Raw genomic sequence first — 15,489 nt, 5'->3', positions numbered from 1 at the left:
CCAGGCAGCTAGCTGGACTTGTATTTACAGCTGGATAAACCTGCACTCAAAACAATCATTCCTGACCATGCTATAGCTGCAAAGAGAACATTTTTATTAAGCTTTATAAGGATAAAGTGAGGTGGTTTTAAGAATATGTGCAGCTTCCAACCAGCTATGGTTTCAGTAGCCAAAATAGTGACAAAGGTTCAAGAGGAATAGGAAATTATCTACGGAAATTTAAGTAAAACACTAGATTGTTAACCATTCACTTATGTCATCTGGATTTCCCCATCTTGGAAAGTCTTAGGGCACATTTTCAGCCCTTTTGAGCCAACAGGACAGTACAAACAGGAAAGAGTACCTTGGTCTCTAGGTATTGAAATGAGAGACAATGTTCTCTTTGCATTAATTTTGACTGATTCGGTATCAAGACACACAAAACTAACCCACACACAGTAACAGTGTGGCAGAGCGGAGCCATTTGCCTACTCTTCAGCTGGCCAGAGCAAAAATTTGGGGTTTGGGGAGCAATAAAGGGGAAGAGGCGTGAGGCTGGGGTTGCCACCACCAAAACCATGCTGTGTGGGCTGCTGGGCTGCATGAAGCTGAGAGAATGTTCATCAATTTGGGCATTTTCTGAATGTTGAGGGGCCACCAGGCCCAGGAGATGGGGAGCACACTGTCTCCTGAAAGCTAAAGCAATAACGTATTTGGCCACCTCCACGGCTGAGCTGATTAGGATGGGACACAAGTGGCAGAAGTTGCCTAGGACAGAAATGCTGGGCAAAACAGCTTGGGAAAGTCTGATCTAGAGCAAAAAAACCCAAGAACAACAGCAGGTTTTAAAAGTGCAATGACCAATAAAAGCAGCAACACAGCATTAATAAATTTGCTGTAGAGGCATCTAGGGTAGAGTAGAAATGGGGTATTTTGCAAGTGTGTGGTAAGAGACAGTCCTGCTGCAAGGCCTTTGCAATCAAAATTAACAAGGCAGAAAACCAAAAATAGGCAGTAATATCTGAGCAGACATTATTCCTAAATTACTCTCTTACACAAGGAATTAGAATCAGGCCTAGCAGGGCAATTTTAAGACAATTTTTTATTTATTTAATAAGTAACCCAATGAGAAACATTTTATTTCTATGGATCATAATGGGATCACGATCAATATTACTCATTATTCATCCTATAAACTTATTATGAGCTTTTCCCTTGCAGACTAACTTCCAGTCTCTGATACGCTGGTGTAAATCCTGTTGCTCAAAGCATGTTCAGACAGTTTCACGTGCACAGAGATTTATTAGGAGGGCCCACAGTTGATGGCATGCATTGTCTCTAATGGTGAAAGTTACTTTGAAGAAAAGAATAAAAATGGGAGAAAGACAGAGAGACAAAAGGGAAGATGAAAAGTCTTGGCAGCAGCCAGCAAGGCCAGGGAAAGAACAGCAACAAGGGCAACAGGCTGCCCCAGTGGCTTTGGCGAACGGGCACAGAGCTGCAACTGGAGGGCAGGCTGCAGGAATGCAGACAGGCACAGGTTAAGGTTCCTCAGGCACTGCCCAGCTCTCCCAGAAAACACCTCAAGTCCAGTTAATAGGTTGACACAAGTGTAACAACATCAGGTTTGTCCCAGAGTTGCTGTAGTGAAGCTCAGTGCCTACCTGCTGACACTATACCATGCCAGGGAAGACCAACTGTGGCCGTGGCCCCTTCCCGCTATAGAAGCGCCAAATAAACCCCACCGTAATCACTACCCTGCAGCAAGGTTAGTACAGGAACCATTTTCTTTTTGTCTTGTGAGTAAAGCATTTAAGCTATTCTGAAAGACCAAGTTCCATTTATTTGTATTACTTCTTGTCTATTTTTTAAATCTCTATCAATATGTGCAAGACTTGATTTTAAAATGCCAGTATCACTCTAATGCCATTTATACAAACTGCTAAAGACGACTTTTGTCAATCTGCAACTGAGATACACCATCACAGACATTTCAACATCATACCTTCCGCAAGCCTGCATTAATAATCTCACTAACTCAATCCAGTAAGAGAGGCAAGCAACAAGTATCATGCCTGCAAATGCCGTATCATTAATATATATTTTCCCATTTAATAAAAGCATACTCTTAAGAATGCAATTATTTGCACTGCTTATGCTCCTCTCATCTCAGCCTCCCAAGGCTGCTGAGAAAAGCTTGTCCACCAGCAGGAATTGGAGGAATAAGATTACCTGACCCAGGTGGATAACAACGAGCTACTGATTATTCAGCACTGACTTCACTTTGAAGAGCCATCCAATAGAAAGAAAAAAAAAAAGTTAAACCTACAACAACACTTTAAAAATCACAGGCAGCATTTTTAACCTCTGTCCTTTTGCATTACGGCAGCAGTGCCTGGAAAAGCTACAGCAAAAGAGAGAGAGTAATTTAGACAGTTCCTTTCATACCACCACCATAGCTCAAAGGGACAGAAATCAAGTAACATTAGGATCAGTGTAAGCTGATTAGGACATTAAGGAAGAATAAAACACACCGAACTTAAACAAAATCCGTTAAAAGGCACAGAGAAAGCACGTATTTCTGAGTAGACAGCAACTTATTTTCTGGAGATACTCTGGATTTTCAGTTTCCATCTGGTGGTACTTAGTGTTGCGATAAGGGAAGAGGAGGTTTCCAGCTGAAACACAAGAGTGCACAACATTTGACATGAAAGACCTGGAAGCAGGACAGACACAGGCTAATTAAAATCCTTAGCATCTGAACAAGGATGGACATATTTTTTTATATGCACGCATCTAAATCACACTCATGCCTGTATACAGAAACACGCTCTATTTAAATAAAAGCAAATTAGGAACCTGTTTTTGAAAGTGTGGTCCATCTAGGAAGAACAAAAGACTTATTCTCACTCTGTTTTGTCCTTCCCCAGAACAGGGTTGTTTAGCTTAAGCTGAGACTTTACAGGTATACAATAAGCCAGCTGGGGTTTTTCATTCTTTGGAGCAGCTACTGACCCTAACACTCGGTGCTCCAGCATTCACAGATGCCACGTCCATCGCAGGGAAGAGGCAGGACGCACGTGGGCGCTCAACCACAGCTGCCAGAGAGATGACAACCCTCTGGGCACTGCACCCCACTGCCCTGCCCCAGCAGTCTCAGCTGGAGGAGGACGAGAAGCTGTGGTTCCTCTAGGGCCGGAGACCTTCCTCTTACCTAACATTCACCATGGCTCAAACGACAGCAAACAACCCCCCAGGAAAAACCCAGAGTCCGAGTGCTTTATGGGACCCAGAAATCCTGCTCTGTTTTAGGCTGTCTGCTGAGTGGGGCTGCAATAGTCCAACCCCAGGGTGTGGGGCTGTGGCTCCCCATTTGCAAACAGGACTGGCGGGGAAAGGACGGGAAGCAGGGCAAGAAGGTGCCTTTGGGAACTACAGCCTCCAAGTCAACCCCTGTCTCACTGAGCTACCAGCACCACAAACTCCAAAACATGTGCGCCTAAAGCTCTGTGCTGCAAATCAATGCAACTACTATCTATTTCTCCTGTTTGGTGAAATCATGCCTACAAATCTAGAAGGGTGGGAATGGCGACAGCACAGCCAGCCCAAGCAGGCAGGTGTAGATGTGCAGTAACAGGAGGAATGAGTCTTAAGCCTCCCGCTGTAAGTAAAAAAATATATTTTAGGAAACACAATGGCAACAAAGTTGCATCAGATCTAGAATTGGGCAGGAAAGAGAAGCTCTCTGAATTTGTTCAATTATTTAACTTTCCAGATTTTGTGGGGGTTCCCCCTAAATTACTTCAAGCAAGACATTTCTCTGGTATTCTTAAAACCATCCCATTCAATTACAGAATGAGATTGGACCTCAGCAGAAAAGTTATGTTTCTTCAGGATTCAGCAGCTAACACCAAATGAAAGCAAAGAGAAGCCTGTCTTGCGATAAAAGGACAAGGAAAAGAACAATTGCGTAAGAAAACCAATGCCCAGACTTCTGAACAGCAAAGCAATTGCATGTGTCAAGTTCCCATAACAAGATGGTACCAGCTGAGGCTTATGTTAAAACTGTGCAATAAAATTAGATGTCTGGAGCCTCTGTCAGAAGAATGATGCTATCTCATTAATGGGATTACACAGAAAAATTGGAGGGATTTCAGTCAAGAGGAATAAAACGATTAAGGATCAAAAGAATGTGACTCATGAAAGAAAGTAAAAACTGGATGCTGTGCTCTTGCACGAAGAGCCCATGTCTCAGAACCAGAGAGGCTTGGTGGTACCCGCGACACCACAGCACCTCCCCCCTTACACCTGGAATAACAGTGATAGATCAGACCCCACAGAGCAAAAATGCGTATTATAAAATACTGGCTTTGTTATGGCAACACTATTATTGTATCACTCAGCGAGAAACTAATAATCAGAGGGGAAAGAGGAGAGGAAGGCTAATTACCTATAAACAGCTGGAGGATACAAGCCCCGTAAGAGAAGAATACATTTAGTCAGAAAAAAAGAGAGGGGAAAGAGATTGTGACTAGAGAGACTGGGTAAAATCAGAGCCTGTCAGTTAATGACTGGAGAGGATTTCTTAGCCATAGGAACAACATATATGTGGCATCGTCTTCCCAAGGGGCGTACTGGAAATCACAACTACTGAATTGTCTGAAGAGGGGCTGGCCACCACCCCAAAAACACCACTGTAAGAATGCAGCACTGCCAGGAGGTGAACTAGCTACAGGGGAAGGGGAGAAGGAGGAACAGTGCAACCAGGAAAAGGGGAGCGCTGGGGCAGCAGATGTTCCCTAGTCACCACTACTATGTTATATTGCAGGAAAAATAAATGAATAAATAAAAGAGATCCCTAAATATAGAATGAGATTCTCTTCACTGAGAGGTTCAACATCTCTCTGCAATCCATCTTTTCCAGTTGAAGGACTGTAGGTTAAGTAAAAAGGTTCATTTAAATTCTACACACATTCACAGAGATAAACTGATTTCAGAAAGCAGTATTATGTCTGAACTCAGTCTTGCTAGGGGTGAAAGCCAGATACTTTGTGAACCATTTTTATGATAGCTAATATTCTCTAGAAATTCATTAGATGTCAACATAAAGGACAAAAGACATCACCGCGGAACAGCAGATGCTACGAGCTACCGTACAAAGCATATTAGGGTCACTTGCCCTGCATTCCTCTACGTCAGCACAGGGCAGCACTGCTTCAATACCCAGCAGCAGTCTTGTTTCTTGGCTATTGTGACAGGCAAGAAGTCAAACAAAAAATGACGCTTCCCAAGAAAAAACTTTGCTGAGGAAGTGCCAGACCTGGAGGTGCCCAAACAAAGCCCTTCACAGCTTGCCCACAGCCAATGATATCCATACAGTATGCCAAGAGAAGCAGGGGAACACACCAAAAGTAATTTCTTCCAATCCCATCTCACTCACATCAGATCCTGCAACAAGGAAGAGTGTGTGCGCACGCGTGTGTGTATACACACTGGCAGGGGAAGGGGTTAGGACATTTAATTGCACTTTGGACCTCATCCAGTACATGTAGCATCAGGCAACAGCTCTTCTGGAGCTGACACTTTATACAGAGCAGGGGAGGCTGAAGCCCAGTTCTCTCCATTTTCACCAAGACCCTCGAGGGCGGGTGATACTCCATACAACTGACAGCCAGGCTGGGTGAAGGGGACTTGGCTGCCAAGTCCCAACTGGCAGCACAGGCCAGACTGGTACCCAGCTCAGTCTGCAAGGTTGCCCATGGCTCTGCAAGGCTAGGAGAGCTCTGCGACCAAGGAAAATGGCTCCAACAGAAGATGCAAACAGAGCAGACTTGTCTGCTATTTTTATATGGTTTCTTACCACAGAAGAACACACTCAAAGCTCTTAAGCCATTAAACTTTAAAGAGCAGCTTTTTCAGAAGCTGTGCTGTGATGTCACTGGGCAAATTCATCTTGTTGCTTAAACAAATCAAGATCTAAGTCTCCACCCCTTTTTTTCTTTCAAACAAACAAGCCAAAACAAACTAACCTCAAGTTCTAAGCTGCAACCCTGTTTCAGTAGGTATATACCTCTGTTAGTACAGATTGCTAAACGCAAATATACAGCATTTGGCCCTTCATCTCCCATCTCAGCACTAGCACTTACAGAAACAACGGCAGTGTTTACAACGTGATGTTCATTGCAGGCTGTTAGAAATCCTCCACAATTTGCATTGTGCCACACAACCCAAACCTTTTTTTTCCTGAAGCCCAAAATTTCTGGTCAGAAACACCCAATGACTTTATAGTAATGCAGCAGTTAATGGGGTTTCCAGAACAATCACCATGTTGGTTACTTTGGGTTCTTTAGAGTCCTCACACATACACAAGACACCTCCACAGTGGTCTCATTGCTTAAGTTTATACTCCTGAGTACCTTGCATCCAGTGTGAGTCCGGGTCTTCATGAGGGGAGTTGTGGTGCACAGCTCAATGGCTTCTGGTTCGTGGAAGATCACTGTCGGGAGAGGCTCTTTCCGAAGAGTTAGGACATTCAACTTAGTCTTTAACATGGTCTGAAAGTGCTAAACAGAGAAAGAAAAGCAATTATCTCCCGTTCTAGTGCAGAAAAATGAGAATTAATAGTTGGACATGCCTGCGTGTTTCACTTGCTGGTCAGTGCCTTGGAAGTTTCCATGGGGAGAGTTCACAAGTTTTATAACTTAAGACAGTGACTATCCATTATTAGTATTAGCAATGTGGAGACTGTTCTTAATCAAAAATGATATACACACACAAAATGAGAGGATTTGTTAGAATCCACGTATGTCCCAAAAAGGGTCTAAATTCAACCTCTGATCACTCCCCAGGCATATTATAGAACTGTTCATAGACCCAGTTCCTCTACTAATGACCATACGGAGGGAAGAACAGGGGATCAAAGACCATTCAAAGAACTATGGATTCATCCAGTCTTGTTTTCTTTCCTCTATACTTAAATCTCATCCCGCTGACCTTTGTAGATGTTACCGTTGCCACTGAGCTGCATGCCTCATCGGTTTGCCTTTAGCCTGTGAATTTTAAATTTTCTTCCTTTGTAAGCAATAGTTCCTCCAGCCTCCAATGTAAATGCCACTACTGGTACTAACCAATAGATGTCATTCAAAACTTACTATAACAGACAAGAAATAACTCCCCAGGCTTGGGTGAAGCACTATCCAAGTGGACAGCAATGTCGTTGATTGAAAAGTTTCTCAGCAATTGCTTAGAGTGAAGAAAGTCAATCCTCGAAAGATATCCAAATCAATTTTGTGGAATCAGGGGAGTCAGAGAAATTTTTCAACATTTAGATGTTTCTTTGGACTGACCTTCATTTGAGAAACTGAACATTTTTGCTTGCTACTACGTATCTAAGGGGGGAAATGTGCAGATATGAAGCAAATCAATGCAGTATTCCCAGCTAGTAACATGCTGCAGCACTGTCTAAAGAAATACGCATTTATTAAAGCTTCATAACTTGACTCTTATAAATCAGCACTTATTAGACACATGTGCAATGACTCCAGATTACTTTTATCAAAACCAAACCATTTGTTCTGACTTTTGATGGGAGATTCTTAACTTGTTTTGCAGTCACCCCTTTCCTCAGCCTCCCCTTCACCTCTGCAAGGCAGACAAACATTACGGGGTCTGGCTTGCAGAAAGAGAGATGCTAAGTGATTTCCCAGAACTGTATAAGAAGTCCCTATCAGAGCTAGAAAATCAACTCAGGTCCTTGCTTTTCAGTCCTGTGCTTTAGGTGAGGAGAGTGCCTATTAAACATTTTGTTTATACACAGGGGATGAATCAACTGTTTAGATACTATGCTGTTTTCATATGGATTTTTGTGGATTTGAGTATTCCATTGAAAATGCTTGAGAATTTCTTGGAAATAAACTTCCTACCACATAGTTAGCGATAGGACGAGAGGAAATGGGCTCAAGCTGCGCCAGGGGAGGTTTAGGTTGGATATTAGGAAAAATTTCTTCACGGAAAGGGTAGTCAAGCATTGGAACAGGCTGCCCAGAGAGGTGGTGGAGTCACCATCCCTGGAAGTGTTCAGAAAACGGGTAGATGTGGCACTCTGGGACATGGTTTAGTCTAGTCTACCCTTGATTAGTTTAGTGTGGACTTGGTAGTGTAGGTTAATGGTTGGACTAGATGATCTTAAAGGTCTTTTCCAACCTAAACGATTCTATGATTCTATACTTAATTCATAAATACTTTATCATTAGCTAACTGAAAGACTGTTAACACACTTTTCTAAAACAGTTTAATCCATCAGTGTTTAGGTCTAATAATTGTTATGATACTGGATCTAGAGCACCTCAATCACTCTCGTAAGTGTTCAAGGCATATTCAAGGCATAAACACTAACAGTCTGAAAATAGTACTTTTTTTCCTATCTCACACATGAAGTTACAGCTGTTACAGAAATACTTTATGGCCTCCGTGCTGTTTGTGCAAACATTCAAGCTTCCATCCCAGTGAAGAAATCTACTCATATTATTTTTCATCTGGCTCATATTACATGTTATCCTATTCACTCTCCCAAACATAGCTCCAGCAAAAGAGCAGTCCATTTCAGATGACTATACAGTAAAGAATATTCTGTGACACGTTTCTGAACATGAGCTCTTTGCCAGACAGGATTACCAAACTCACTGAGAAAACATATTTCATTTTACCTTTCAATTACAATTAACAGCCTTTTGCTTGGATTTTCCCAGGCTTCTCTGGTGAAGTTGTTAGCAAAGGCTAAGCAACAGATAACCAGCCATGACGAGTGTAAAACAAGCTCAAAATGTGAGATCCTGAGTTTGAAGGAGCACCGCTGATTACCAACTGCAGCCCTGGGCTTGCTGGTCCCATTAAATAATTGCTGTACAACTACAACTGTAGTTCTCTCCATTAGCTTGACTTGCTTTTATATATAGGCTCTAGGTCTGCTAACATCCTGTAGAGGCGGTATTTCTGGAGGAGAAAATATGCAGAAAGGAGAAGGTGCTGGAGACCTGCCATGCACAGGTCGTGGCGATTACCTGCCTGTGATGGGCCCCTTTGCAAGCACAGGGAAATGTTGTCTCCAAGGTCATCTGCTGTATCATGCATGCAGGGAATGGAAGAGGAAGGCAGAGGTGAAAACCTATCTAAATGGATTTTTAACCTTAAGTCGTACTATTTTGCTGGTGGGCCAATTTTGGATCAAACCAGAGATAATGGTTGCAAAATAATCAGGTTGAAGAAGATCCTTTCCTAGCATTTAACTCCTCCCTCCCTGTGTGCTGAAAGAGTTCCGTTTCCATAAATGATATGTTTACAGAGGTTCTCAAATAAAGAACGGTGCTTCCATTAGATACTTGATAGATGAAAAAACTCCATTTAGTCCCTATGAATACTGAGCCTGGACCTCTGAAATGGTGGTTCTCCTCTGCTAGCATCTCTATCAACTTCAGTGGGACTACTGAGAGAGAGAGCACAATTTGACAAAAATGAGGAAAGTTATGACAACCATCTACTTTTTTTCATGTTTTAACAACCACATATACAGTCTTAAACAAGGAAAAGACCGCTCTCTGCCTTACAAAGGCAATTCAATACTTGTATGAGCAGCAAGTTGGAGTGGTTGGGTGCCAAAAACACTAGAGCACAATTGGCAGCAAACAGATAATTAGTTGCCAGAGAAGTGCAGGACGGATTGGGGGTGGACACAGAAATAGCGTTTTTCTTTGGACTGCATGGCTAGCTCAGACAACACTGCACTCCATGCACACAGGTCGTATGATGGCTGCCATAAGAAAATCAAGTCTCTGCCAGGAGACAGCACGCAGCGAGCCCCCAAATAAGCAAGTTATTTAAACACATGCCCAACTTTCACTATGTGAGCAGTCCCAGCAAAGCACACGTGGGTAGTCAATGGGATTATTCATGTGCTTTAAGCCAAGAACAGGATAAAGTGCTTCGCTGAACCCATTTCTTAGTTTCCCCTCCAAACTGGCATCTCCTGCGGAAACTGTTGGCAAATGCTGACCTACAACTGTAGCCAATGTATTTTTTGAGAAGAAGCATTAGCTCTCCACTGCTGTGAACCCAGAATATTTCTTTAAAGTGCTTTAAGTTCACAAAGTTCTTGAAAAGCATGACTTTGGCAATTCAGTGAATAAAGGTTCAGGGAACATTATACCATTCATATTTCATGTGCCAGAACCACTAGGTTCATTTGGTAGCTCTTATACTGAAAATCATCAAAAGAGGATATTCTTAACTGGCATGAATATAACAACAGCTCACAACTGCACATCTTTTATCCTCTATCCATTTAGATTGTGCTACTGATACAAACTTTATGTTTGAAAGAAACGCAAGGAGCAACATAACAGTAAGAAATTGACAGCAAGTTTTAAAAATTCCTTGAGCAAACAAAATACCTTAATTACCAAAGAAAGGATCAGAGCTGTAATTAGCATTGTATTTTCCTATTTGCTGAACATGAAATCATTCAGAGTAAAATTTAAGTAAAGCCCCTACTAACATTAGAAAATTATTGTAATACAAAATCATAGTTTTGCTTATTCAAGGATTCGAGATCCATCATTTTCTTTTGCTTAGTTTACCAGTCTTAATGGCACCCTTTCCCCTACAGAAGAAAACTGAAGGATGTATAATTGATAGCCCAAATCCATAGCAGGCCAGGACGGTCACTACAGAGGTACAATATATACTTGCCTCCTTGGTGACCTTCAAAGTACTCTCTATTTCAATGAAAGCCCTGTCATCACTAACCCTCTTAGCTACAGGTTAATTGAATGTAAGAATCAAGAACTTCTAAATTGTTTTCAACATATATTTTGTTATCAGCTCAACAGTCACACACTAGCTCTAGATTAACTATTTCACAACATTCCATTTGCAAATCTTAGTTGCTATGTATTTAGTCCAAGCACAATTTCTGTTGCTGTTAAAACTAAAGATTAACAGCATTTGGGTTTTGGTTTAGTTTGTCAGCAAAAATACAGTCACTTCCACAACTCAGACCAAATGTCTTGGAGAAAACAACTGTGACTCTATACAATTAAACGTGCCTTGGAGGGGAAACGTATGCACTGGCAATTTGTAATAATGATGCTTAACACTTCTGCACAGCTCTTCATCTTCAGGTCTTCACTAAACAAGTCACTGCTGTTCACAATATTGAGCTCTCAGCAGCCAAACCTGGGCTAGCGGATCTTTTCATTTTCATGATGGAAATAAAACAAAGACTCAAATTCAATAAATCTAAGAAAGGGTTGTATATTGGATGTGAATATAAAAATAAATGTCAAGAAAGAGGGGGCTGTAACTCACTGTAATCTGTAATCCAGCAATAGGGGGGATGAACAAAATGAACACAGTCTACAAGCTAATCGGGTCACGACATTGTAAACATAAGTAAGAAAGTCTTCAGCACCTTAGCTCCCATGATCTCTTAATGTCAGCATTACAACCAACACATGACTGCATAAACCAGCATCACATTTCCAGATGACCTGTATTTGGCCAAATTTTGCCAAAGACACACATTGGGTGCAAACCCCCAAAATGGTAGGATGTTAACTTGTGAAAAAGAGTTATTCTAAAAGTTCAAAGCCTCTGAAAGAGGGGCTTGCCAGAATGACAAGCAATCCTCTGGGCAACTCATCCTTCTACAGTACCTACAAAAGAATTCCCAGATGAAATCCACGTTAGAGCATCAGCAAAAGATCAGTCCCTGGGAGATTCAAAAACAACCTCTATAATTTACTACTTCAGTGCAAGTACTTCCTCTACCTTTGAAATCCATTTAGTTCTGGAATGAAACCAAAACTTTTCAACAGCATCCCACAGCAAGACACAGCAGCCTAGGAGAGGAAATACACAACCAAGTGCAATGAACTGCAAGAGAATTTTAAAAGTCCAAATGTCCCTTTCACCTATTCCCAGTGAAATCTACAGACATATCCAGGCTGTAGATATAAGACTCCACTCTCCTCTGACCATGAGTGAGAGATGACAACACAGTAGTCCTTTAGCAATATGGTTACACCATCAGTGACATGAACACAGCTGTGACCTGAGGACCACCCCACCCCAAGCCTCTAGCTTTTCAGCAAGAAAAGAATTCTGATGCCGTTCATATGAAAACTGATCCATTTCAAGGCTTTGTTTTGTTTAAAGCAAATGCTATACAGTACAGATAAATGTCACATCTGATCCATTTCTTATTAAACAAATAGGGCTAATACAGTTTAAATACTTTCCCCTCACCCACATTAAACTTTACTGTGCTGTATTTATTTACCCTTTACTAGCAGTTCATATAAACATTGTACTGAACACTACAATAAAACCCTCTACAGTGGGGATGGAAGCACTTATCAAAGTCAGGAATCATCCCATCAGCAGCCTGCTCTGTAACACAAAACTGACTGGCACGCACAAATCCAAGATCACGTCACAACTCTTTATACTCAAGCAGATCCAGCCCAAGAGATCTTCTTGAAGCTGATCCAACTCCAGAAATCTAGTTATTAAAAGCCCATCTTACCTAGCATGCTGAGAGCTGTATTTTGCCAGCCTAGCAAACTAAATCCATTCAATCTCTTCCAAGTAACAGATGCCACTTAGGTGAAAAAGCAGGTTAACTGTCTGAATGTACGCGTCTCAATTGCAAAGAAACAGCAACGGGCACAAGGGGACAACGGACTTGCCTGCAGGAGCCCCGTGACACATTTTGGAAGCCGAGGAGCTCGAGCAGGCCCACAGCATGACGCAGCATACCCACTGAGGGGACGGCACCCCCAAAGATCCTGGGGCAAAGCATCTGGGAAACACCATGCCATAAAAGAAGAAAAGGGGAAGAAAAAAAGCAAAGAAAAAAAAAAAAAGGACCTTCACCACCCCTCCACGTGCCCAATGCGACCCAGCATGATTGCACATTAGAAGCAGAACCAGGGCCTGCCACCATTTCCCCTCCTCACGTCCCCCTGCTCCTACCACTCCTGCCAGATAGCACAGAGGAGAGACCGGGGCAGCAGGGAGCATTTTGGCACAGAAAAGAGTAATCTTTGTTTCCCAGGGTAAACTCAAATCCCTATGACTGGACACTAAGCAGAAGCATCAAAGCAAGCAAGGTGTGAGACTGGGGAAGGGAAAGCACCGGGAGAGGCAGCAGCCGGCACGCTGCAAGCAATGCTCACTGCTGCCAGGCACAGAGACCTTCCTGGGCTTCTCCTGCCATTACTGAACGTAACAAGGGAGTCAAGGGCAAGGCTCTGACGGAAAAACCTGTAATACAGAGAGAAGACAGATAGATGAAGGGAAGGGGGACACAGGAAGCAGGACAAGGATACAGGGAACCTTTTTAGGATGGCAAGGCCAGCTACAGTGTATGGCACAGAGGAAACCAAAATCAGTCGAGTGTCAAAAAGCCGCTCAGCAAAGATGCTACTGGACCTTTGCATGCAGGCACTGAGAGTTACTCCATCTCACTCTAATACCAGTTTCTTGGGGAATATTCTTCTTCCTGCGGTGATAAGACATATCTCTTAAAAACGCACAACTATCAAGATTTCATAAATAAAATTTGCACTGATAGCCCTGATCACACAGCTGCCTGTGTGACGATGCTCACATTGCCTTGTTTTCTTACAAGTTTAAAGAATTTCTGTTTCCTCACAATTTAATTCATGTGAAACGTTTTGTTCTCAGACCTTGTGTACTTTGAGTTTGCTCTGGCTGGATGCCTCCATTCTGTTGTTGCCAAGCTTATGTGATTCCAATCAGCAGGATCGCTGCCCAAACAAAACACAATCCCAGATACAAACACCCTCCAAACTGCAGGGAACTTCGGAGCCAGATGAGACTTTCATGATTGACCCTCTAACATCTCTCTACACTCAGCCAAACTAAACCCCCCAACCTAAGCAAATCTGAATATATAGGATATTCAGAGACCAAGTTCCCAGTTTAGCCATAATTGCTCAAAACCTGAAGTCCCACTATAGAGATCCACATCAGAGTACAAGGGAGTCAATATTTTAGGACACTCATAATCATAAAAGACTACCTCCTTAAAATGTCAGTGGAGGAGGTAAAAGAAGTCACAGTACTACAATAAAAAGTTCTTTGATCAGTTTCTGCATTACAGAACCTGAATTCCCAGTCCATTATTTCAGTGGAAATTAGGCATGTGGATGGAAGATGAACATCTAAATATGTCTGTTTGGATTTGGGCTTTTACAGTTTATTATTTATTGATGACTGTTAAACATATTTTGAAATGAGCTGTAGTTTCCAATGCCGGGTGTTCGTGGCATATATTTTATACCAGAAAAACATTTTTTTTTAGCATCAATAGAAATAAAGCACAATGACTTTCACCAATGTATTAATTGAGCCACTCTCATAAATAACTGCTTCCAAACTTTTGGCCCCACAAATCACTGTTAACTCAAATTTTAATAGCTTTGTCACGACTGAACTAGCTCTCATGCTACCCAAACCCAATTAATAGATAGCTGCGTTGTGTATTTTATTAAATGGAATCCTTGTAAATAAAATTTACACTTGCAGTAACAACTCTGCCTTTTTCTTCCATCCCATCCCTGATTATGTTGGTCCTCAAACCACGTTCAGAAGACCAGCAAAAAAAAAAAAACCAGCCTGGAAAGCACAGCTCCATTACACAGCACTGAAGGAAAATAAAGTCATCCCCGTTATCTGCTGTTCATCTTCTCATCACCAGAGCCACAGTACCTCCCCAAAAGCACTGTGTTGGTGTGCAAGCCTGGAATTTTAAACTAGATTACAATTTCAAAAGTGTCAGTATGCTAGAATTTCTCTGTGCAAGCACAGGTATTTATCAGCCCCAGCATTTTTCAGGACAAATGGCAGCCAGAACACAAGCCCAAGACAAGACAAATGGTTTTTAAAAAAAAAAAAAAAAGAGGGAAGAGTGGAAATAAATGAGGAAATACGAGCTGACAAGAAGAGAAAGAACAAAATAGGACACGCAGCAGCATAGATATGTCAAGTTCATTCACTTTGATTTTGAGCTGACCTCTTAGCTGCTTTCCAACATATTTTTCCCCTAACATGAGTTTCCAGTAGATGTATTATTTGGTATAGTTGGTCCAATATTAAAACAATGGAATCCTGCAGCATGAAGGCGGCTGTTGCTTTTTCAATTTGCTCTTGGAGGCTTTCCAATAATTTCTGCGTCAGAGGATGCTTTAAAAAGTTCTTTCTCCTCACTCTGTGCCTGGCAGAGCAAGCCCATCTCATACAATACCTGCCAGACAGCCACTACGTTCCCCAACCAGCCCTTTCAAAACCAACATTTCACACTCTCACTCTTCTCCTTCATTTTTTGCAATAGATCAATAACTTGTTAAGCAGTTATGTAGTTCAGTGACCTCTCTCTTGCCTTTCTAAGACTTGTTTGCTGAGACAGGGATACGGACTGGATGACATAGA

At 42.0% G+C, this 15,489-nt stretch overlaps 1 protein-coding gene across 1 annotated transcript in view; it reads right to left on the bottom strand.

Annotated features, from left to right (window-relative positions):
- The window catches only part of PID1 (phosphotyrosine interaction domain containing 1), a 55,560-nt gene extending 49,030 nt beyond the window's left edge, over positions 1-6,530 (bottom strand). Inside the window, exon 1 of the mRNA XM_075716943.1 lies at positions 6,396-6,530. Within this exon, the coding sequence (XP_075573058.1) occupies positions 6,396-6,530 (135 nt within the window). The remainder of the gene's footprint in view (positions 1-6,395) is intronic.
- Between the last annotated feature and the right edge of the window lie 8,959 nt (positions 6,531-15,489).

The sequence above is a fragment of the Pelecanus crispus genome, chromosome 9 (genome assembly GCF_030463565.1).
Source record: "Pelecanus crispus isolate bPelCri1 chromosome 9, bPelCri1.pri, whole genome shotgun sequence".
NCBI classification, from domain to species: domain Eukaryota; kingdom Metazoa; phylum Chordata; class Aves; order Pelecaniformes; family Pelecanidae; genus Pelecanus; species Pelecanus crispus.
This window is presented reverse-complemented; position numbering and strand designations above follow the sequence as displayed.